The 26,483-nt window shown below is 34.9% G+C and overlaps 1 protein-coding gene across 1 annotated transcript in view; it reads left to right on the forward strand.

The window, feature by feature from the left end:
- The window catches only part of LOC145247880 (kelch-like protein 26), a 218,595-nt gene that overhangs the window by 85,502 nt on the left and 106,610 nt on the right, over positions 1-26,483 (forward strand). The window contains exon 4 of the mRNA XM_080109491.1: positions 7,909-8,092. Within this exon, the coding sequence (XP_079965617.1) occupies positions 7,909-8,092 (184 nt within the window). The remainder of the gene's footprint in view (positions 1-7,908; positions 8,093-26,483) is intronic.

Here is a 26,483-nt window from a genome sequence, read left to right on the forward strand (position 1 = left end):
AAGTCGCTGAAGTCGCTGAAGACGCTGAAGTCGTTTTTGATATCGTTTAGGTTTTTAAAGCATTTCTCGCGCTAAAAGTTGTCGAAATGTTTAGAAAAGAATTAGTCGGTAGGTGATAGGTCTAGAGAGTATGGCGGATGGGACAGATTTTCGTTCAACATCTGCACGGTCGGTTTAGAAACGTGCTGTTGGACATGGTTGTGGAGGAAAATTGGGCCTCTTCTGTTAACTAATGCTGAGTATTATTTTATAAGTTTTTAATACATTTCATGGATTTGTTGACAGTATTTCTCTGCTGTAATGGTTTCACTAGAATTCAAAAAACTGTAATGGATGGTACAAGTCGCAGACCATCAAAGAGTCAGCATTACCCTCTTTTGGTGCAACTCTGATTTTGGAAAGTGTCGCTAGGTTTTATAGGCGTCTTACCACTGAGCTGAGCATCGCCGGTTGTCGTAAATAACCTACTTTTTATCGCAAGTCACAATCCGGTCGAGAAACGGGTATTTCTTGTTCGTAAGAAAAGGGCAGAAAACAGTATTTCTTTTGATTTTTGTTCAATTCAAGAGGCACCAATTCATCACGTTTTCTTTGTCTTTCCAATATCTCTCAAGTGATTGGAAATCATTGTATACGTTACGTCTAATTCAGAAGCAAGTTATCGAACAGTTATTCATGGATTGACTTCGTTGTCAGCATCCGATGGCTGATCACTACGCTCATCATCTTCAAGACTCTTGTCGCCGCCACAAAATTTCTTAAACCACTACTATGCTATGCGTCCAGTAGTGGTCCCTGTGCCAAACGCTTCGTTAATATCACAAGCTGTTTCAGAAGCTTTTTTGGCCCAGTTTGAATTGGAATAAAATTGGGCAAATTTCCTTTTTTGTTTCATCTTGTATTCACCGAAGACATAATTGTTTTAAAACGATTGTAATTTAAATGTAAAACCCCTCTTGAGAATTATATATACAGTAAAAGTATTATAACGAAAACTTATTTGAAAATACATCATTTGAAATCAAAATTAAAAATTCTGCAAGAACTTCCATGTCCACCTAATACACACACACACACACACACACATATATATATATATATATATATATATATATATATATATATATATATATATATATAATAAAAATTACAATTAAATTTACCAAAATGATCCAAGATGGTAAAACTAAAGTATATTATAAATATTAAAAAATTAATATTTATAAAGTAATCTCAACCAGATGTAAAAGCTCGATAAAACCAAATAGGAGATAGAGCTTATAATATATATATATATATATATATATATATATATATATATATAGAGAGAGAGAGAGAGAGAGAGAGAGAGAGAGAGAGAGAGGTGGTTTATTTGTTTTATAATGGATAAATATATTTAATATATATATATATATATATATATATATATATATATATATATATATATATATATATTATTTTTTACTATAATAATTAAATACTTACAGACACTAGTGTTTCATTCTTTCGGGAATCTTCAGTGCAGAGTGTCACGATTAACACAAGTCGACGGATTTGAACCCGACAACACGAGCCATCTCTTACTCGATTAGCAAAGACCGTATCCAATCGTCTACCATTAACCGCGAGAAATAACTTTTAAATGTACTTTACGTTAGTCACAGTGATCTAATCGTTATACGATGATCTACGGATACGAGCTAAATTGACCGACTTAATTTAACTGAAAGTGCTCAACGATAAGAAAGATAAGATATATATATATATAAAGAGAGAGAGTGGGAGAGAGAGCGCTATGATATGGATTCTATGACATATTTGTTCAACTCATCGATTTTTTACTTTTAAGCTTCCGAAAATGCATATAAAAACATGAAAATCCGCAGACTTGGCGTGCCAAATGAATTGAAAATTTTAACTTTAAATTCTCTCTCTCTCTCTCTCTCTCTCTCTCTCTCTCTCTCTCTCTCTCTCTCTCTCTCTCTCTCTCTCTCTCTCTCTCTCCGTAGTGACATAAACGGGAGAGAAAAAGAGAAAGAAACAGGGAAATATGAATACATATACACAAGGAAGAACAGAAAAAAAAACTTAATTCACCAGTCCCAGCTGACAATTTCATTGGTTTCAGCCTTCCTGGCCTTTTAGCTTCCTTTTGAGCATTCGAATTAGTAAAGATCTGCCGAGCACAACCAGGATCAAATCGGACTGATGGCACTGTTTTTCATTCAGCTATCAACTTTACTTGAGCGAGTGGTTGTTGCCTTTGCCATGCTTCAATAACGTCTTTTTATTTTACTCCTCTTTACATTTTATTTTACTCCTCTTTACTTTTTATTTTACTCCTCTTTACTTTTTATTTTACTCCTCTTTACTTTTTATTTTACTCCTCTTTACTTTTTATTTTACTCCTCTTTATTTTTTATTTTACTCCTCTTTATTTTTATTTTACTCCTCTTTACTTTTTATTTTACTCCTCTTTACTTTTTATTTTACTCCTCTTTACTTTTTATTTTACTCCTCTTTACTTTTTATTTTACTCCTCTTTATTTTTTATTTTACTCCTCTTTATTTTTTATTTTACTCCTCTTTATTTTTATTTTACTCCTCTTTACGTTTTATTTTACTCCTCTTTATTTTTATTTTATTCCTCTTTACTTTTTATTTTACTCCTCTTTACTTTTTATTTTACTCCTCTTTACTTTTTATTTTACTCCTCTTTACTTTTTATTTTACTCCTCTTTACTTTTTATTTTACTCCTCTTTATTTTTTATTTTACTCCTCTTTATTTTTATTTTACTCCTCTTTACTTTTTATTTTACTCCTCTTTATTTTTATTTTACTCCTCTTTATTTTTATTTTACTCCTCTTTACTTTTTATTTTACTCCTCTTTACTTTTTATTTTACTCCTCTTTACTTTTTATTTTACTCCTCTTTACTTTTTATTTTACTCCTCTTTACTTTTTATTTTACTCCTCTTTACTTTTTATTTTACTCCTCTTTACTTTTTATTTTACTCCTCTTTATTTTTTATTTTACTCCTCTTTATTTTTATTTTACTCCTCTTTACTTTTTATTTTACTCCTCTTTATTTTTATTTTACTCCTCTTTACTTTTTATTTTACTCCTCTTTACTTTTTATTTTACTCCTCTTTACTTTTTATTTTACTCCTCTTTACTTTTTATTTTACTCCTCTTTACTTTTTATTTTACTCCTCTTTACTTTTTATTTTACTCCTCTTTACTTTTTATTTTACTCCTCTTTACTTTTTATTTTACTCCTCTTTACTTTTTATTTTACTCCTCTTTATTTTTTATTTTACTCCTCTTTATTTTTTATTTTACTTCTCTTTATTTTTTATTTTACTCCTCTTTATTTTTATTTTACTCCTCTTTACTTTTTATTTTACTCCTCTTTATTTTTATTTTACTCCTCTTTACTTTTTATTTTACTCCTCTTTACTTTTTATTTTACTCCTCTTTACTTTTTATTTTACTCCTCTTTACTTTTTATTTTACTCCTCTTTACATTTTATTTTACTCCTCTTTACTTTTTATTTTACTCCTCTTTACTTTTTATTTTACTCCTCTTTACTTTTTATTTTACTCCTCTTTATTTTTTATTTTACTCCTCTTTACTTTTTATTTTACTCCTCTTTACTTTTTATTTTACTCCTCTTTACTTTTTATTTTACTCCTCTTTACTTTTTATTTTACTCCTATTTACTTTTTATTTTACTCCTCTTTACATTTTATTTTACTCCTCTTTATTTTTTATTTTACTCCTCTTTACTTTTTATTTTACTCCTCTTTACTTTTTATTTTACTCCTCTTTACTTTTTATTTTACTCCTCTTTACTTTTTATTTTACTCCTCTTTATTTTTTATTTTACTCCTCTTTACTTTTTATTTTACTCCTCTTTACTTTTTATTTTACTCCTCTTTACTTTTTATTTTACTCCTCTTTACATTTTATTTTACTCCTCTTTACATTTTATTTTACTCCTCTTTATTTTTTATTTTACTCCTCTTTATTTTTTATTTTACTCCTCTTTACTTTTTATTTTACTCCTCTTTACATTTTATTTTACTCCTCTTTACTTTTTATTTTACTCCTCTTTACTTTTTATTTTACTCCTCTTTACTTTTTATTTTACTCCTCTTTATTTTTTATTTTACTCCTCTTTACTTTTTATTTTACTCCTCTTTACTTTTTATTTTACTCCTCTTTACTTTTTATTTTACTCCTCTTTATTTTTTATTTTACTCCTCTTTATTTTTTATTTTACTCCTCTTTACTTTTTATTTTACTCCTCTTTACTTTTTATTTTACTCCTCTTTACTTTTTATTTTACTCCTCTTTTTTTTTTATCTTACTCCTCTTTACATTTTATTTTACTCCTCTTTATTTTTTATTTTACTCCTCTTTACTTTTTATTTTACTCCTCTTTACTTTTTATTTTACTCCTCTTTACTTTTTATTTTACTCCTCTTTACTTTTTATTTTACTCCTCTTTATTTTTTATTTTACTCCTCTTTACTTTTTATTTTACTCCTCTTTATTTTTTATTTTACTCCTCTTTACTTTTTATTTTACTCCTCTTTATTTTTTATTTTACTCCTCTTTACTTTTTATTTTACTCCTCTTTACTTTTTATTTTACTCCTCTTTACTTTTTATTTTACTCTTCTTTACTTTTTATTTTACTCCTCTTTACATTTTATTTTACTCCTCTTTATTTTTTATTTTACTCCTCTTTATTTTTTATTTTACTCCTCTTTACTTTTTATTTTACTCCTCTTTACTTTTTATTTTCTCCTCTTTCAAATACAGAGACAGTCACAAGACTTTTAAATCTGAACAGTTCCAGCACTTCAACAAGGCAGCTTATCATTATGCCACAGTATTGCTACCACAACAGAAAATAACTTTCGCTTTCCCTTTGTGACCCTAGCGTTAGAGGTAATTTTCGTAGACCGAGCTTTTTTTTTTTTTTTTGCAAGAGCTTCTCGCCTGGACAGCACAGTCGTTTTAAAATTTAATGTCAACAAATTTCCCTTTACCCTTTGAGAAGGGGTTATTTTATTGCTACTCGCCTGGGGAGCCTTTCTCGAGGGATTTCGATGAGGTTATCCAGGCATTTTTGCGAGTTACAGTGCTCCTCCTTGGGTGACTCTTCAACCCAACTTGCCAACGCTTGTGTCACATTTTTCATAGTAGAAAAGAGATAAATACTCACCCTTAAATGACTTCTGGTCTTAATAACTGATGACTTAGTAATAAGAACATTGCTAAACGTACAGATTAAATGAACACATCTTCGGAATGTTTTGTTGTTTTGCTTTGTTTATTTTTTTTTGTTTTGTTTTTTGCTTGTTTGTTTTTTTGTTGTTTTTTTGTTTTTGTCATGATTGAACACCACTAAAGTGTTTCTCTTAAAATTGCATTCATTTTTCTGATTACAAATTCAATTTAAAACGATGGATGAAGGCCGCTTGTTTTTACACGGTGTGAAATAACAGCACTAATCTTGTAAGAGGGCGACATCAATCGAATTTACTTTGGTCATCAATCATTGAGGAGAGGTGTCTCGACCGGAGAATAGACGGGAAAGAAACGTCAACAAAGCGAACGCGATCACACGTACGCAACAATGACAACAACGACAACGATAACGCTTCTCCTTTCAAGCCCGATCTTTCCTCACCCTGGCAGAGGGCGTTGGAACGTGGAAGTGTCATAGTTATCCTGGTGAAAATTCACGAGGAATCGGCATCAGGATCCGTCGTCCTCGGTTCGCCATTCGGTTTAAAAGATAACACGTACGCGAATATTCAAAAGCAACGATACCTCTGTCCTTTTAAGTACGGCTCCTTTTAATTAAGGAAGAGTCAGCATCAAGATATGTTATATTTGGTTCTCATATTGTCTATTCCAACCTGGCTGAAAGCGTTCATACTGTTATACCATTGGCAGGTTATTCGTTTATGCGTAAACAGAAGTAAAAAAAAAATCTCTTCAGATGTCAGTCCTTTGCTTTTTTTTTTTTTTTTTTGCTTTTTTTGCATCTTGGGTTTGAGCAAATTTGATAGCTTTTTTTTTTCAAGGATGTCACCACTTATCAAGGCCCGGGGCCACTCGGGGATAAGGGTTATTGCGTGCACATTAATCAATGGGGTAATATCGTAGTAATCGCTAGTAATGGAGATCTGATAAACAAACTTGTTTATGTTGGACTTGAAGACATTCAAGTTGTAATCAGGCAAACGGAAGAAAGTTCCACGTGCGTGCATTTCTAAGAAAGAAGCTTTGTTCATGGAATCTACGTTTTGATTTAGGAACAGATATAGAGTGGGAAAAAATTACTGACAGTGCTGCTGGAGGAGAACCAGAGAAAGAACTGCATATATTTCATTTTATTATACCATATTTCTTCAAACTGAAACATAATTATCAAAGTATACTTACGCAGATAGATATGAAAAGTCTTTATAAAAGTTTGTGCCTATTTCCATTCTATGGAGTCCAGGCACGAACGTAGACCCCACAATTTTATCATACCATCCCTATTTAAGTTAAAACATACTTAGCAAAGTATTATTATGTACATCTATATCAAAAACACTTGTAAACGTTTTTTTTTAATTTTTTAATTTTTTATTTCCATACTTTGTGGACCAGACGTGTACACAGACCCCACAATTTTAATGAATTATCATACTGTCAGATCAAGTATACACATTCCTGTGTCTCGATACATCTTCTATCATTATATGTGATCAGTTTTCTATAATAGTCAACCATATAGGAGCCTATTCGTGACCAGCCACACACACATACCTTCAGCTTTATATATATCTATATATATATATATATATATATATATATATATAAAGTAAACGTATCTCTGTGTGTGTGTGTGTGTGTGTGTGTGTGTGTGTGTGTGTGTGTGTGTGTGTGTGTGTGTGTGTGTGTGTGTGTACATTTCCCTAAGCAATAACAGTCTCGACATTTGATAAACAGGGTACTGAGATTTGGGTAAATTGAGGTGATCGGTTTTTGGCCAGAAATTTGGCGGTTAAGGGGTCAAACTTTAACGATTTGACCTTTGAGAATTCTACCAAACTCCTCTGACAATTTTTGGTTTACGCACTTGAAATTTTAGATATAGGTTCCTTCGACATGGATTTAACTTAATAACTTGATTTGAGCCCAAAACAATAAGTATTAAGGGGTCATAATAGGGGTCAAAGTTTTTAAAAATTGACCTCTGCAGTCTCTTCCAAATTACTTAGACAATTTCTGGTCTAAATATTTGAATATAAAGGGTATTCAAAGATAGGACAAGCTTTTTCATCAGTTTGGGTCGAAAAATTTTAGTTACTAATATATAAATGTATGTATGTATGTCTGTTTCCATGTCTGCCTTAAACTTTCAATAGAGGCGACGGATTTTACCAAGATCAGTATCGTTTCAAAGTTCGACCTTTCATACGACAAATATCGAAAATTGGCTAAAAACATTAATATCTTCCCCTTCAACTAGGCGCTTTTCTACAGGGGGGGCACTTTTTTGCCGATATTTTTTAAAGTTATCCTCTCCTTTAGATTGTCTAGCCTTTAAAATGTCGCTTCCGGGTTGGCGGTGGTCGTAACAGCATAAACGTTAGGTTTTACCCCGTTCTTTTCCTCATTTACGGTTCGGGCTCGAGCCTGCCTTCCTTCTACCACATTTTTTTTTTTTTGCTCAACATACACATCCAAACACCCGGGCAATGCCGGGCTGAAATGCTAGTATATATATATATATATATATATATATATATATATATATATATATACCTGAATTGAAATTGTATTTTATATTGGTACCTATTCAAATTTGTTTTGTTTTGATTTTGTTTTTTAGGTGGAGAAAAGGTCGGTGGTATACCCAGCTCTCGTACTGAAATTTATGACCCCATTTCAGACAGTTGGGAGAAGGTTGGCAGCATGCCCTCCCCCAGACTTCGACCTGCAATCACTTTAATGGAGGATGGTTCACTCTTCTGTGTCGGCGGATCGTACAAGGGAATTATCCGAAACAACATGTGGTAAGTGTTTACACACTTCCATCTGAAACGGTTATTGGAGAGAAAAAAACACAATACATTATATAATATAGAATAAAATAAGAAAAACAAGACCTCTGACGTATTTGCTGATGATTGGTTGATAAATTTATTCAGATTTTCTACTCAATTATATTTTTACTAGTTGGTGTACGAGGCATACTTTCCTCCTAAAATGCTACTCATTGAATTGTTAATAAAATTCATAATCCTGTCACGAATTTTATTATATTTCATACTAGCAGAACTCGTTAACTGGCGTTGCCTGATGGAAGCATGACAGATTCAGAATATAATCGGTAAGGTTGTTGTCTGTGGCACTGCCATCCCTGGAAAATAGTGTACACTGCCGGTCGTAGCCCAAATGAAATAATCTGGCTTACACTGTCAAACATTGTTTTCCAGTGGCAGCTATTGAAAGCCACTGTCTGTGATTATCTGCACTGTTGGTTACTGGCGATTAGTGATGATTTCGAGCGATAACCTGCAGGTACTGGCTGATTATAAAGAAAGCATTTAATAACTCTTTAGATTGAACGAAAACAGATAACTGCCTTCTATCAATGACACTATATTTCAAGTCGGCCATTGTTTTTCTTTTCTGTATAGTGCAAGACGTAGCTCTAACACATCTAAAAGTAGCTCTGGCATATCTTCTAAATAATAAAATACACCATAGAAAGTAAAAATGTTAAAAAATAAAAAACAAATATATTACAAATAAGTGTTTCCGTAACCAATAAAATGTACGTTGAAACCTACCTGCATAGTTTTTTGTGTTTTAACTTATTTGAAAGTGTTTAATCAGTTCTACAAATATAATGTCGCCATGATAAGTCACAGATATGATGCCTAGATAATCGGTCAAGAATATCCAAATAAATTTAATCATCAACATAGATAAAAACTGAAAAAAAAATAAAGCATTATTATAGTTTTGATAATCACTTAAAAATCGAAAATTAAATATTGATTCGCGTGAAAGAGTTTTAGGGCTGTCTTTTGGGTGGTAAGGGTTAGAGTCGTGTCGATATTTTGTGCATATTTGCAATCCCAAACCAATGCTGTGTTTACATTTTGAGAGTGTTCCGTCCGAGCAAGGAAATAGCAATATGTATTTGATTACATTTTAGATTAGTTCCGTGTGCGCAAGGAAAGATAGAGCAGTACGTGTTAAAATGTCAATGATTCTCAAACCTTTCGTTAGAGCTTATCGTAGTAAACCTTTAAGTGTTCCAGTATTTAATTTTAATAGTATTGAGCGATTATCGAGACTTCAAAAGTCTGTATATGTTTTTAGCAGAATTGCATCACATGTGGAAGTTATGTATAGTTTATTTTTACTGATACGTGTATGGGAACATGCTGAATTGTTCCAAATGAATTGCCATTATTTACTTAACATTTGGACAATTTTAAGGTTACCAGTAGTTAAATTTCGAGGGTCAAAAATTGGAAGAAGAAGAAGAAGAAAAAAAAGGTATTTTTACGACTTAACCCAACGTAGTATATGAGCCTACATTAAAGATGGCTTCCCGTGTGGCAGGGATATCTCTAGAGAAGATCCTAATTTACCCTATATGTGCTTCCGGGTTGCACTTGCTTACACCACTGCATTTATATTTGCCCTCTATCGGCCCCATAAAAGCGGGGTTACTATCTGTAAGAGTATATCTGAGAAAATAGACCACATCCTATCTGCACATCCCTCGGCTAACATCCACATCTGTGGTGACTTCAACGTCCATAACATGGAATGGCTGACCCATTCAAATAAGACAGACGATGAGGGGAGTTTTTGTCATGATTTTGCCATTGCTTACGACATCACTCAGATTGTTCGCGAGCCCACCCGTGTGCCCGATAATACTGGTCAATATGCAAGCCTCCTAGACCTTTTTCTCTCAACTTCCCCTGAGCTATGTTCATGTTCTGTTCTATCTCCTTTAGGATCCTCCGAGCACTCCGTAGTATCAGTTAAGATAAAAATTAAATATAAGTCCCCAGACGTACCCCTCCACCGTACTGTATACCGATACTCTATGGCTGACTGGGATAGCTTCCGTACAGTCATATCTGATTTACCTCTGCACTCCATGTTTAAAAAGGATGTGTCCTCTATAGTATCAGATCTAGCCGAATGGTTAATGGTAGGCATAGACCAATTCATACCATCTAAAAAATTCCAACAAAAACCTAACAGCCAGCCATGGTTCTCCCCAGAATGTGCTGCTGCCATCGCGCACAGAAATCACTTTTTCCATAGCTACCAACGCAATAGATGCACTGAGACTAAAGCTGCTTTCAGGACTGCCAGAAACCACTGTAAAAGAGTAAAAAAAATGCAAGAGAGCTATCTGCCCAGTCTGTTAAATCCAAAGTAGCTGATCAGCGGCTTGGTTCCCACCAGTTTTGGCAAATAACAAATAGGATCCTGAACAGAAGTGTGCATTCTATCCCAACCATTATCAATGGACCAGAGGTCATCTGGACAGCATCAGACAAGGCCAAACTATTTGCAAAGAACTTTGCAGCTAATTCTACCCTATGCGACGAAGGCCATCAACTCCCCATATTTCCTCCTATAACACAGAACACACTAGGTAACATACAAATATCTGTGCATGAGGTCGCCAAGCTAATCAAGAACCTTGATTCCAGTAAAGCAACTGGCCCTGACGTTATCCCAATTATAGTGTTAAAAACGCTTCAACCAGAACTTGCTCCCATACTTAATAAACTGTTTAAGCGCTGCCTTAAGGACAAGTGCTTTCCGACTCCATGGAAAACCTCATCAGTTTATCCTGTATTTAAGAATTCAGGTGATAAGTCATCTCCCTCTCGGTACAGACCAATAAGTCTCCTGTGTGTTATGAGTAAGTTGCTAGAATCCATATTAAATAGAGAAATAGTAAACCACCTCAGCAGAAACAATCTTCTTAGTGACACACAATATGGTTTCCGTTCTGCAAGATCTACCGCAGATATGCTAACGATTATATCTCTTGACAAAGGCTTCCTTTCTAGGGCAATTGCTCTTGACATATCAGAGGCCTTCGACAAGGTATGGCATAAGGGCCTACTTCACAAGATTTCCAGCTGCGGTATAACTGGAAATGTTTTCTCAATCATTAAATCATTTCTCTCCGATAGGCTCATAAGGGTAGTGGTCGATGGACAAAAATCAGAGGGCTGCAGTATTAATGCTGGAGTCCCTCAAGGGTCAATCCTAGGCCCAACTCTCTTCCTGATCTACATCAATGACCTCCCTAAACACATACTTAAATCATTCGTTGACATCTATGCTGATGACACGACCATTTACGGCAACACATCAAAGGCTGTAAATGACAAAGTTCTCTCTGATTCTCTCTCCTCTGATCTCAAGCGCGTGGTTCAGTGGGGGAAGACGTGGCTGGTTACCTTTAATGCATCTAAAACAAAACTCCTATCCTTACATCATCAACGCTCTGATCCCCATCTGGCATCAATTGAAATGGATGGTTCTCGTCTGGGTGAGGCCCCGTGTTTTGACAGGCTTCTGGGTTTGTCCTTTACTCCTGATCTGAAATGGAACACGTACATCAAGTCTGTTGCCAAGGTCGCTGGAAAGATGGTGGGATCCTTCTACCGCTCCAGAAGATATCTCACTACTGATGCAATTCTCTATCTATATAAAAGCCAAGTACGTCCAAGGATGGAATACTATTGCCATATGTGGCCAGGAGCTGCTAAAACCAGCCTATCCTGCCTTGACAGAGTACAAAATAGACTTCGTGGCTTAGTGAGGGATGCTCTTTTCTCTACCCTGCAAGTTCTCTCCCACAGAACAGACATTGCGAGCCTATCCTTGTTTTATCATTATTTCCATGGCAGGTGCTCGTCTGAACTCCAATCTCTGGTCCCCCCTCGCCAATCTTTCACGAAAAACACCCGTCTAGCCGAATCCACTGTCAAAAATGTCCCCCACTCTTTATCTGTGCCTAAATCAAAACGTAGATTCCATGAACAAAGCTTCTTTCTTAGAACTGCACGCCTATGGAACTCTGTTCCGTCTGCCTGCTTACTACCTGACTACAACTTGGATGTCTTCAAGTCCAACGTTAACAAATTCCTAATGAACCGCCCTCTTAAGTAAACACTTCATTAAATCTCCACACTAACGTACTGTACTTGCAATAACCCTTATCCCTGAGTGGCTTCCGGGCCTTGATAAGAGGTGACCACCGTGTAAAAAAAATGTTTTGAATTGCTTTCGGAATAAACATCCCAACCTTCTAAGCTGTTCGTGGAGGTCGGGGTGTTTATTCCGAAAGCCGTTCTTATCACGGGAAGGTAGGGTTGTTTATATTAAGCTGAGTTAATCATTAGGAATAACCTTATTGTAGGCCGTATAAACGGAATAGGCTTCAAAAAAGTAGATTATCTTTATTTGTTAGGTGTTAAACGTCGCTTGGTTACGTCGTACAAAAATAACAAAATAACTTTCCACACAAAAAAAACGAAAAATATATTTGGTAAATTAATGAAAGAAAAAAAAACTAAAAAAAAAAAAAAAAAAAGACAAGGTAAATTTTTACATTAGGTCCACCTCCATAATTTTCTTTAAAATGACGACATTTTTTAGGTTTTCGACTTAGCTGATTAAAATTTACTTAAGATGTTCTTAGTTAGCATAGTCGAAAACCTGGAAATTGGAGAGGTGGATCAAATGTAAAAAAATACAAAAATAGCTAAAAACAGTCGGAAAAGAAAAAAAATTATTACAAATAGTAAAAATTATCAATTTATTAGGGAAGCTTGTTTTTTTGTTGTTGTTTTTTTTTGTTTGTTTTTTTAGTCGTTTCTTTTTAATGACTTCCGTTCATTCGGTATAGGCCGACGGTTGTCGTCAATTAATAAAAATAGTAAAAGTTATGAAATTATTAGAGTAGGTTGTTTTTAGGGTCGTTTTTGTTAATGACTTCCGTTTGTTCGGTATAATCCGATTGCTTTCGTCGTTTGCCGGGTGTCGCCGAGCGAGACACACGAAAAATAAACGGGATTTAAACTGCAGAAGTACCAGGTAATGTGTATAATTATATGTAATAAAAGAAAAAAATAAGGAAATATCAATCATTAAACCCCGATTAATATTGGTCAATAGCTAAAGAAAGAAAAAAAATATACGTGTGTTTGTGTATGGTTTAGTTTTAGCAAATGAGCTAAACACTTACATAAACGGGATGGAAAATTCATTCGCTGTTGTTATATATTGGAAATCAGTGTCTAATAACTGAAATTTATGCCGTGCGAAACAATCTATGTCCTAGAGACGCCATATTGTAATGTTCTGTAGTGTTCGTTTGAATGATCTGATTCCGGAATAAGAGAATTAGCGGACAACTAGTCAGAAACAGTTGATTTTCCTGAGGGAAACTTTATGATTTTTTTATTCTATTACGGGAAAGTTAATGATGCATCTGTTTATCTCTTAACCAGTCACGGGTCGTGTAGGAGTAGAATCTGCGAAATGTGTGGATTTCCTTCCGGTGTCGATTGATGGCGGTGGTAGGACTAAATATAAGTACCCCTTCCTCAAAAGATGTTGCGATAGTGATGATGTTGCTCCTAGGGTATAATGTAGTATTTTAGTATAACAATTGAATGTGTATAAAATGGTGTTCAAAAGTTACATAAGATAGTGGCTATTAGATGTATTGGATTTGTATGTGGCATATGTTATTGCAAACCTACGATACTTTGGTCAGGAGGGGAATTTCTGCAGTCATTTTATTATATATGGAGACAAATAAATTTCAGTCTTTGCCTGACTTGTCCACCAAGGCAACCATTCATCCATGCACAGAATATGGTTGCCACATCTGGACTGGTACATATGCCACTAGCTTCTCCCTCTTGGATAAGGTCCAAAGAAGAGTCTTCAATCTAATAGGTTCCACTCTGTCAACTAAACCCAAACCCCCGTCCCATCGCCGCAATATTGCATCTCTGTACTTGTTTTACAAGTATTTTAATGGAATGTGCTCTTATCAACTTGTTGCACTTGTGCCCCACTCAACGTACATATCCCCGGCAAACCTGCTTAGCTCCAAAATTACATTCATTCAATGTTGAGGTCCCTAAATGTCAAAAATCTTTCTACTCTAATTTTTTTTATTCCCTCGAACAACTAGACTTTGGAATTCATTTCCTGCTACCTGCTTTCCTGGCTGTGCTGCTATGTAAAAGTTTAAATGTAAAGTAAACCTACAGCTTGTAAATCTTTCCTATGCATGGTCCCAGAGAGTAGCTCCTTACGTCCAAGTGTCTCAACCGGGGTCCACATGGATCCTTGGGGTCCATGGAATATTTCTGGGAACCCACAAGCAAAACATAACAAAATACAATACAAGAGATTGGTAAAGAATTATTATCACTCTAATTTAGATTATTATTATTATTATTATTATTATTATTATTATTATTATTATCATCATAGTTGTTGTAGAATACTTTATTTGCATTAAATTAGTTTTCATTTAAAAATAAAGCTTAATTTTATATTATTTCTTTGATTATTAAAACCTCAAAATTTATATTAGTGAAAAATAGAAGATTGTCTTATGACCAATAGTTATGAAGGGTCCACCAAGATAAAAAGAAGGGAAAAGGGGTCATGAGTAAAAAAGGTCTATATGCCTTGTTAAAAGGGAGTTAAAAAAAATGATTCCCAGCAGTCTTTGTATTATTGCTAATATATTAGCTAGTGTTCTTACAGATAAGCAAACTACACTACAAAAATAGAATAAATTTGTTTTCATTATCGGTTCCAAATAATTCTATGTTAATAATTAAATATTGGTGAATATGTTTTCTATAGATTAACATAAACATTACTTAAAATATATTTGTTCGGATTCATCTGATGTTATGTTGTAAACAGGATACGTTTCAGAGAGAAGATCACAAGGAGGATTACAGACTTGACTTTTGTTCTATAAAGTAATATTCGAGAGAAAAGAAGTTCATAATAATTTAGCGGATGTGACGTCACACATACGATAGAGGAGATGTACTTCATAAAAAAATATGAATAAAATATTGTAAGTGAGAATGAAATACATCTTCTTTTGGAATGTTTATGAACGATATAAAACATTTTTGGAACATTTTTCTAATCCCTTTTTCCCTTCACTTTCATATCGTTTTATTTTTATTTTAATCTATTCATACACGTATTTCCGTATCCCCTATTCCATGAAAAAAGCTTCTTTCTTAGAACTGCACACCTGTGAAACTGTCTTCCGCTTGACTGCTTTCAAAGTGACTATAATATAGTCGTCTTTAAGTCCAACGTAAACAAGTTCTTGATGAGCAGTTCCCCTTCAGCAATCCAATTTACCAACTTTGCACTACAAACGATTACTATGATATTGTCCCATTGACTACTATACACTCTTTAACCATTATCCTCGAGTGGCCTCTGGGCCTTGATAAGTGATGACTCCTTTGTAAAAACAAAGTTCAATTTTCTGGGCAGTTTAGAGAAGCGATCAGGCCGAGAACATGTATTTCAAAATGTTTCAGTAACACGATAATAATTAAGCCACGCACTAAAAATAATTGACGCCGCTACCTCCCCACTTTCTTTTTTCTTTCTCTCTCTCTCTCTCTCTCTCTCTCTCTCTCTTCATCGCGTTTTTAACTTGCAGCTTATGTCGAATAAATCATGTATCAATTATCTAGAGATATAAGACCGACTTGTTTATTTAATGAATTGAACAATTAATTTATAGGGTGGAACGATAACATTGTCGCTTCAGATAAGACAACATGATTCCAATTCTGTTTGGTTAAAACCGGCTTTCTTTTTTTTTTTTTTGTTCCATACCATGTACTAGTTGACCAGTTTTTCACAAATCTCAAGAGCAACAGGACTTCTATCATGTCTGAAAGTGACATAATGTTAACCGAGCAAGATCGGAGATGCACCGCCGTACAGCTCATGCTCTTTACTGATCCAAGTTATTAAAACAGGACGATTGCCAGCACCCTCAAAATGCATCGCTGGATTGCCACAAAAAATAGAGACGTGATGAAAACATAGTTTCCCGTTATGGTCTTTGGTGTGGTTTCAAGTGAGGGCCACATCAAGCTACCTCACATCTTCGAAGTCGGTTAGAAAGTCAACACCAAGTTTACCTGGACGTACTGAAGAGTGTGGTGATCCCCTGGTGCAATCAGGTGGCCGCTGGCAGACCCTGGGTGTGGCATCATAACTGACAAATCCAAAGAGACACAGACTTGGTTTCAGAAGGAGTGCTACGATTTTGCACCTTTTTCTCACTGCCCCCTCTTTCCCCGACGTCATCATCACCAACGTGACTTGCCACCATCCGCCGAGTATTCGCCGATGTCCATTTGGAAAAGGTATGTTCCCTGTTCCGGGCTCGTATCAAGGTGCTATTGAGGCTGAAGACGGCTACATTTCATAGATGTCAACTCTACTATATAATCAAGTATCCTGAATCTATTTTTTTAAATAAAAGTTTTAAAATAAAGATGTAGTGTTGTTTTCTTTAAGGCGAAATTTTTATCGTTCCATCCTGAAAGAACTATGTCCTTATTTACTTGATTCCCTACGAAGACAGAGTTACACACAAGGTCGGTTTTAATGAGGAAAAATTCAACTCTTCCAAATGAAATAATATGGATTGGGATAAAAACAAAAAGATTGCTTTAATCGAAAATATTTTTCCTCTACTGACAAGACACAGAAAGGAACCGATACACTTTGCTTCTAACCAAAAGTTCACGGTCAAATGAATGTCGTTATAACTAGTAAAATTATTATAAATCGCCAGGATCATTGCAATACATGCACGCATGTCGACGTTCCATGAAATCGGGTCTTATTTTGAGCTGCCTAAAGTATTAATTGGTCAATTTGGTAAAAGTGCCATCATCGCATGCATGTACGGCATATGGCTGTCACATTTGGGCTGGTGCATCTGCTACTAGTCTCTCCCTTTTAGACAGGGCTCAAAAGAGAATCGCCAACCTGATAGGTATCCCACTGTCAGGTAGGCTTCAACCTCTATCCCATCGACGAAATGTTTTATCCCTCTGCTTGTTATATAAGTTTTTTAATGGTAGAGTTCCGACAAAGTAAAAGCCTTTGTGACCCGTCGACATAAATACCCCTGACAAGCAGGTAACCCCCCATTCCCACACAGTATAGATTTCTAGATGCCAGAAAGTCTTTTACACTAATAGTTTCTTCCCTGGGACTGCTAGACTTTGGAATTGTACTGATTGTACTGACATGTTCAGGTGAAATGTAAACGGACCTCTCGCTGCTCAACTCCCTACATACTCTCGCTGCAATTTTTTTTCCCAAATAGTAGCCCCTACATCAAAGTGGCACTGTGCCTTGTTTGAGGTGAAAATGCAATAAAAAATAAAAATAATCTTTTTGGATTAAATGACTGCATGTAGACCAAGTGGATGGTGATGACTTCAATTAGGCATCATAATAACTAAGAGTAATGCTTTACGCTTGTTGGTAATTGTTATTTCCTTTCATAAAAAAGCTCATATACACACGATCATGTAGGTAGGTGCTTAGGTAGTTATTTTATTTTTTTAATATATTTACTGTCTCGCTTGTTTGAATTCCTTCCGTTTTTATCTTTCATTTTTATAAGGATTGGGGCATTTAATCTTTCAAAAAGACTTGAGAAAAATATTGAATAAAAGTTAATTTGAATTTCTTTCTTCTAATATTTTTCCGGGGTTTTTATCCATTTCTATAGAATTCCAATCGAAGGCGATTAAAAAGAAACCAATCTTCTGCGGATTCTTTCCATTTCTTCGTTTCGCTGGAGAGAATTTACCAAATTGACGTAATTAATTTTATCACGATATTTCTCAGACGAAAATTTTGTTTTCGTCATAGATGTGGTTATGCCCACAACCGTTCGACCGTTGTACTCTACAGCCTTCTCAGACATGGCATTATTTGTTTAGTTATATTAATTACATGTATTAAACTGTGAGCCCCATTTTAGCTATTAATATTTTACAAACGGTTTGGTTGTCACACCCTCCAGCCTTCCGAGATGTGATATTGTTTTTTTATTTTTTGTTTTTTTTATCAGGGTTGTTGAGTCGGATTAAGAGTTTGGGAGAGAGTCAAAGGGGCCAGAGTTGGAAGGGCATTCTAAGTAGGGAGTTGTGTAGCAAGATATTTGTTTACATTATATTTAAGTTCCTGTATGTTGGTAAAGTTCAGGAAGCAGAGAGCCGGGCTTAAATCCTATACATAAACTGTTCACACGGTAACATAATAATGATAGTTCAAAGTTTTTATTTCCACTTTTTGACGTGAACTCCAAGACTGAGAGTTTTTCTTTTTTTACGAGTGCCCTTTATACACGTCCGTATTGTTCAATTCAAGAGGACGACTATTATCAGCCAAAATATATTTGCCCGCTTTCTTTCTGTAACGAAGCCATTGATACGGAATCTCACGTGGCGAGAGGTGACGTCAGCGAAAGAGGAGGAAGAAAAGAGGAAAGAGAAAAGAGCACGTGGCGACGACAACGACTTGGAAGCACATGCCAGCAAGAGATAGATTTTTAATCTCGTGAGGACTTTTAAGCACGTGTCGGTACGAGAAGAACTTTTAAAAGATGCTTTATAAAAATTGTCGGACGACTGTGTGCATTGGGCGAGCTGAAGACATTGCAGCTGATTGTAGCTGGGGACTGGGAAACTGTTAATTGACCCCGAGAGGAAAAGCAGGAATGCGCCAATATTGTCGTTGACTGTTAAAATTGCGGCGATGAAATAATTGTTATTAAATGTCTTTTCTTTCAACTAAAAAACTCGCGTCGAATTTCTTTTGTTTCTTTGCGAGATTTTTGTACGGTCGGAATACCAATTATTATGGAGTTGAAATGTAACGGCCACGATACATCTCATCATATGACACAGTATATTTTTATTGATGAACAAATCCTCTCAACATTTCAAACTTGATTTTTTTTAAAACAAAAACAACGGTCAGAATAAAATCATGATGACAGTCAAGATCGACACGAACTAAAAAAATACACATTTTTTTTAATCTGTATATTAATGGGATAGCGTGTGTGTAATTTATTTTGTGTGTCACGCTTACATCTGAGTGACTGTCGTTTAATTTTTATGGACTTTCATTTCTTGCAATAAATAATTTGGCCAAAAATTCTTCATAAGTTTTGGTTTCGGTTTCGATTATAGCTCATGGCTCTTAAGTCATCTATTTTTTTTTTAAATAATTTTGCCAAGAATTCTTCATAAGTTTTGGTTTCGGTTTTGATTATAGCTGAAGGAACTTAAGCTATGTATATATATATACATGTTTTTTTTTCATAAGTTTTGATTTCAAGCTGATGCGCTCAAATCAGATGGATATTTATTTTTGTTGTTTTTTTTTTTAATCGCAACTTTATAATATGTAAAGATTGATAGAACATTAACACTATAATGATATATTCGAAATCTGCAAGAATTAATCATATTTAAGCGTAGTTTACGACCGGGCTACGCCGGGCATCCCTGCTAGCTTAGATAAATACTTTTGCAATTTTACGAAGAGAGCTACAATAATATCAGAACGTCTCCGTTTACGCTACACATCGACAGAATACCAACATCAACACATTACATATGAATGAATCCCCTGTGGAATTTCCACAGGTTCCACTAGTACAGATGATTGACAATTCCTGATATCGTTGTTTATTTGCGGTATTTGAAATCATTGCTGAAAGTATGCATAAGGTCTTTAAATGAGGAGAGCTTCTTCAAAAAGGGTTCTTTATCATAGGGACACAATAAAGACGATAGCAATTCCATAAACCGTAAAAAATCTGCTACAAAAATGTAGGCTCCTTCTATCGGGCCAGAAATCTAACAGTGTCATATCTCCACTATTATATAAAAGTCACTCTGTGTGTGTGTGTGTGTGTGTGTGTGTGTGTGTGTGTGCGTGCGAGTCCCTTTTTCATAGGTTCCGAAACGGCTGAGCCTACTTTTTGCAAATTTCACACAAAGGTAATTTATGTTTCTGGCAATGTTCTTAGATATGTTTTGTACAGAAATTCATTCAATAAATATCGAAAATCAAAAAATCCGATCTTAAAAATAGTCTTTCTCCTCTTATAGATAAAAAGAAATTCTATGGGCGAATATTTTACGTTACACCGCCAAGGGAAGTAATTTTATTATTTCCCTTGCTCGGTGTGACGTAAAGTATTCCCTTGTAAAAATTCTTATAGATATAAGAGGAGAAAGACTATTTTTTAAGATCATTAAGCCCAAATATCAGTTGACGTGATATTGTAAACAAACACAGACGAAATTCAATGAACATTATCATTATTATTATTATTTTATTATTTTGCGAATTAGTCCACCGGGCAAATTATTCCTCGTAATATATAAGATTTAATACAGGTTTTATTTTATAATAATACATACGCAATCTGCATAAATTAAAATATCATGTTTAAACGTATTGCACAACTGGCCAACACCGGGTGTCCAGCTACAATCGCTATAACGACGCATTTTGCTTGGAGTATTGTTACCACATCTGATCTGATGACCAAATGACTAGCCTTTTCTCGTATGGCACAAAGAAGAAGCTCCCTTTTGGGGGGAGCTGAGACTTTTGCATAATGAAACCATGTGCCAGGCTAGTTCTGTACTCGTGTGAAGATGCACAGATACAGGCAGAGGCAGATATTTCAAATTGTGGGGCCTGCTAACTCTGCAGTTTGACAGGTGACGAGATTATTTATGTAATCAGATTGACAGCTGTTTCTCAAAACTCAACCAAGTCATGTATGCGTGTTATCTCTATCTATCTATCCATCTATCTATCTATCTATCTCTCTGTCTATCTATCTATCTATCTCTTTTTCACTCCCTTTCTCTCTCTTTCAATGAAGACAATTGAAGCTGACACTCCAAACGACGCGGACACAGAGCAGTTTGGCTGCGAACTCTATTGACAGGACGTGTTGGATCTTAACAGTTCTCAACTTAATATGCTCCTCCAGTGTTAAATAAAAGAATAATATTTTTATAAAAATTGTCTTTGTTCACTATTTATACAAGTGTGCTATCTGCAGCAATGCCCCCCCCCCAACAAAGACTGGACGACCATACTCATGTCAGGGGATGTGCCTAGCATTTCATTGGGTTTATTCCTCCAGGAGAGCTGGTTACCGCTCCGATGACGGAAGACACGTTCTAGAGACATCCTCACGAAACGGACAAATGAAGTAACTCTCCCTGGCAAACGATCGGATCATATTCGAAATTAATTTCAAAACTAATTAGTCCTATATTTTCTGCTAAGCTCTAACTCCTGTCGCATCAACGCAATATGTCATCCCTTTGCTTGTTTCAAAAGTTTTTTCCACAGAATGTCTTCCGATGACCAACTGCGCTTGTACCTCGTTAATGAAAAGATCCTTAGCTCAGCCGACTAGCAATAAAATTCCGCCCCTTTCCTAAAAACGTTTCTAGATTTCGGAATATTTTCTATATTAATATCTTCTTTCCACGAACCGCTAGACTTTAGAATTCCGTGCCTGCTCCCTGTTTCGTCGACCCTTTCAATATACAGAAATTTAAATGCAATGTGAACACGCCTTTTGCTGTCCACCCAGATTGTCTCCTATAAATCTGATACCAGCATACAGTACTAACAAAAATATTGTAATGGTTATTTCACTTCGTATTATTCGGATTCTTCGTACTACTCTTCTCACCTTGAGTGTTATTTTCACAACGTTTCGATCGATGTTACCTCCGGCCTTCTTTAGGTAAAACTTGTCGAACTGGGGAATCTTCCCGGAATTTCTGAACGGAACTCTTTATTTAATCTACGGGGGAAGCATGATTGCGTTCCGTCAACCATAACCAGTAGAAATTATAAGTAATTTGCAACTGTATTTACAGTGTCGCCCGATTTAACCTTCAACCTCAAAGAGAGTGTAATTTTACAACTAGATTTTACCAAATAGTTTAGCCACTGCGCCACGGATCCGAACTAGTATGAATAATCAATCCTCATCTCAAAAGTTCAGAAACGTTATTTCACTTGTATCTAAAATCATTCAATAACTTTGATTTTAAAATCGAGTAAAAGTCGACTCCACGGTCAACGTTGTTAACAATTGCAAAAAATTTTTTTAAAAAACTGTCGAAAATTATAATTTTGATTGTCTGTACATTTTAGATCAGTGATTCCCAAACGTTTTTACATGGCAACACATTATTGCGTTCTTTAAATTTTCACGACATACCTATCACAAAAACCAATTTTTTTTAACTCATAAATCTTTTTTTATTCAATCTATCTATATATCTATAGTAGCATAGTAATTGTTCAGTCGTAAAATACGTATAAATAATATATTTTCATTCATACAGAAACTGAGATATATGCATGCGAGCATTATGCCTTTTTCTAAATAAATAAAAGAAAATGCTCGGGCTAAGATCGAAACCAAAACCGAACGACAGTGAATCAAGTACGATAACCATTTGGCTGAATTGACACACACACACACACACACACACACACGCACACACACATTCTCACTTTTAAAGATATATAGAAAAGTGAGAATGTGTGCATGAGCACAACTATCTACTTATATACTAAACGAATTTTTTAGCAACAGACTTGAAATTTGGTATATAGGATATTCAGTCATGTGGAGAAATTTTGATTCGTTTTAATACGAAAAAAAGGATTGCTAAGGGGTCAACATTGAAAAATCATTACGTGGTGGTCATCGGATTTTTATGCTTGTCAACTGTTTCACGACTGCGCATGCGTGAATCGTTCACATGACAGCAATCTTATGTTAAGAATAAGTAGGTTTAAAAAAACTTTTTAAAAACGTAGCAAGCTGGCCTACTGGCTATCGTACTTGACTCACAGTCTTTAGATTTTGGTTTTGATCTCAGCTCGTGTATTTTTTTAACTTACAAGAAGTGAACTGTTTAAGAAAAAAAACATAATACTCACATGCATGTTTCAGTTTCTTTGTTTTGTTTTGTTTTGTTTTTTTCATTGTTTTTTTTTTTTAAGGAATTTAACGCTACACTTAATACCGGGCAACACCGGATACATCTTCGAGTATGATAATAAAGTTTACTTTGAAGGCTAAGTTAGGGTTGGTAGTAATATGTCTTTTTTTTTTTTTTTTGAAAACATTGCTTAGTGATATTACATATGGTTGCACACAACACACTCTGGAGAAGGAATTTGTGATAATGTATGTGTAATTATTTATTAATAAAAACAATACCGCTTATTGAAAAATTAAAAAAAAATTCCACATCTAACAACTTGTAACTTCAGCGTATGATCTATTCGTGGCACACCATTAATTATTCTACGGTACACTAATGTGCCGCGACACGGTGGTTGGGAACTACTGCTTTAGATGATACGTAAAAATGGAAGTTTTATTCAAGAAGTGTGATCTATTATTTTTACTTATTATAATTTCCTCTTTTATATGTATTTTTATTTATTTTTTTAATTACATTTTCACCCCAAACAAGGCACATTGCCACTTTGGTGCTGGGGCAGCAACTACTGGGGCACTATGTTGGGATTTGGGCAGCAAGATGTCGGTTCACGTTACACTTGAACTTCTGCATGTCAGTACAGTTAGGGAAGCAGGAACCTGGAATGGAATTCCAGAGCCTAGCGGTTCTGGGGAAGAAATTACTGGAGTAGAAAGATCTTTTACATCTAGGGATCTCTACTGTGTGGGGGTGGGATTTAGCTGCCTGTCGGGTTTGTCGAGGGTGTCTACGTCGTCGGGGCACAAGTGTCTGCAGTTCGTCAGAGCATTCACCATTAAAATACTTGTAGAACAGGCAGAGGGATGCAACGTTTCGTCGATGGGACAGAGGCTGAAGCTTAGATGCCAGTTCAGAGCCTATCAGATTGGTGACTCATTTTTTTTAACCTTGTCTAGGAGCGAGAGACTAGTAGCAGATGCACCAGCCCAAATGTGACAACAATACTCCATACATGGGCGAATGGTGGCCTTATAGAGGTACAGGATACTTTACGTGTCAGTAGTTTTCTAGCACGATAGAGGAGCCTACCTTTTTCGCAGCGGCCCTGGCAATGTTTTCAATATAATTGTTCCAACTCATGTTTCCTGTGAACGTTAGGCCAAGCAGTTTGAAAGATGTACTCTCAGACAGGGAGTAACTGGCCATTGCTATTGGTGGCAGAGAAGGTTTCTTGTAATTATTGAATGAAACCAGTTTAGTCTTGGCAACATTGTTCTTTTCCGTTCTTTTCTATCGCAATTTTTTTTTTTTTTTTTTTTGCTTTTTTAACCTCTTTTCTCTATTTTCTATTTTTTCCTTATTTATTTTTTATGATCCACATTATTACTTACTACTTATTAGATGTTAACAGAAGACAAATTATATGCAAGTCGGCGAGAAATACTAGTCTTATATATATATATATATATATATATATATATATATATATATATATATATATATATTGATATAAAAAAGACCGCGAAATACTATTCATATATTAATATAAAAAAGACCGCGAAATACTATTCATATATTAATATAAAAAAGACCGCGAAATACTATTCATATATTGATATAAAAAATACCGCGATTTCAGTCGTCTCGCATTGTAACCTGCCTCTCCCCATTATAGAAGCGCAACTCATTTACATAAAGAAAACGACCACCGTACATTGTGAAAGTTGCCAACATCTGTAAGTGAAACTCGTCCTGTGGATCCAACTGGGTTCGAACTTGGCATACTAAGGTCGTCTGTATGTGTCGTCAACACTTTTCCACGGCCACCTTCTAGACAGTAAAAGCGGCCACATATTCACAACGGAAAGAAGAAAATTGATTTCAATGTGATTTCCATTACTTAATGCGCAAATGTTTATGCGTTTCGCAAGACTTTTGTGAACTCGATGCAATAAATCCTCATTGCCTTTAACTTTAAAATATTTACGCTTTATTTATTGACTCAAGTGTATTGCGTTTGTAAATTTCGTTGAATAAATACACTTGCTCTTGTAACATATGCAAATCAAAAAAATCATGGTTACTAAGATCTGGTAAACAGAGAGACCATCCCATGTAGCTGTATGTTCTGATCCAATCGTCATTAAACTAATCATCATTGATATCAGTTCCAAAATATTTCATGCGATTAAATGAATAATGTAAAAACTTTTCAATTTTGACCCCTTAGCAGCTCTTTTTTTTACCGGATAAAAACCAATTAAAAAGTTTCCGTGTGTCTGAATACTCTATATACCAAATTTCACATATGTAAATCAAATATTCGTTGAGTATATAGGTTGAGAAGTGTCAATACATTATTTATCTTTCTGAAAATTCTGAGATAAGGATTGATCTAGATTATTTGAATTAATCGGACTACTGTTCTCATCTTGATGCAAGCCTCGACCTTCTTACGTATCTTGGCGAATCTGTGAATCCGAACGTTATATCGGACGGAACCCTTTAGTTAATCTATTGAGATTGCATGTTCTCATTTTGTCAGCCATTATCAGACAAAAGTCTTAGGAAATTCGTAATTATTAATATCGTCCGCATTCAAGATTGAACCTTCAACTATCAGAAAAATGTCAGTTCCTAGTACATTATTCGAGTTGGACAAGATACTCTTGAAAAAGATCGATGGCTATATCGGCTGAAATGTTATAAGAATAACATTTAAGATGTAAAGTGTTCAATCATGCTATGTGCCCCGACTTTATAGTATAAATAGCAGGCCGCCCGGCGTTGCCCAGCCGTCAAATACACATAAATATTGTTTTAATTCATACAGGAACTGAGACATGTATATGTGAGTATTACATTTTTTCTAAACAGTTCACTTCTTGACAGTAAAAAAAAAATACTCGAGCTGAGATCAAAACCAAAACCCGAAGACAGAGAATCAAGTACGATAACCATTATACCAGCTTGACACGTTCTTTAAAAAAGTTTCAAAACCTATTTATGCTTAACATCAGGTTGCTGTCATTTCGACCGGGCATGCACATTCGTGAAACAGTTTACAAATTAATAAAAATACGATGACGCACACGTACCAAATTTTTCGATTGTGACCCCTTAGCAGCCGTTTTTACCGGATAAAAACCGATTAAAAAGTTTCCGCGTGTCTGAATACTCTATATACCAAATTTCACATCTGTAAATCAAATATTCGTTGAGTATATAGGTTGAGAAGTGTCCTTACATTATTACTTTTATAGATAGATTGGTGATCTCGGTTGTT

This window comes from Euprymna scolopes, chromosome 26, assembly GCF_053919585.1.
Source record: "Euprymna scolopes isolate OS-2025 chromosome 26, ASM5391958v1, whole genome shotgun sequence".
Classification (NCBI taxonomy): Eukaryota; Metazoa; Mollusca; class Cephalopoda; order Sepiida; family Sepiolidae; genus Euprymna; species Euprymna scolopes.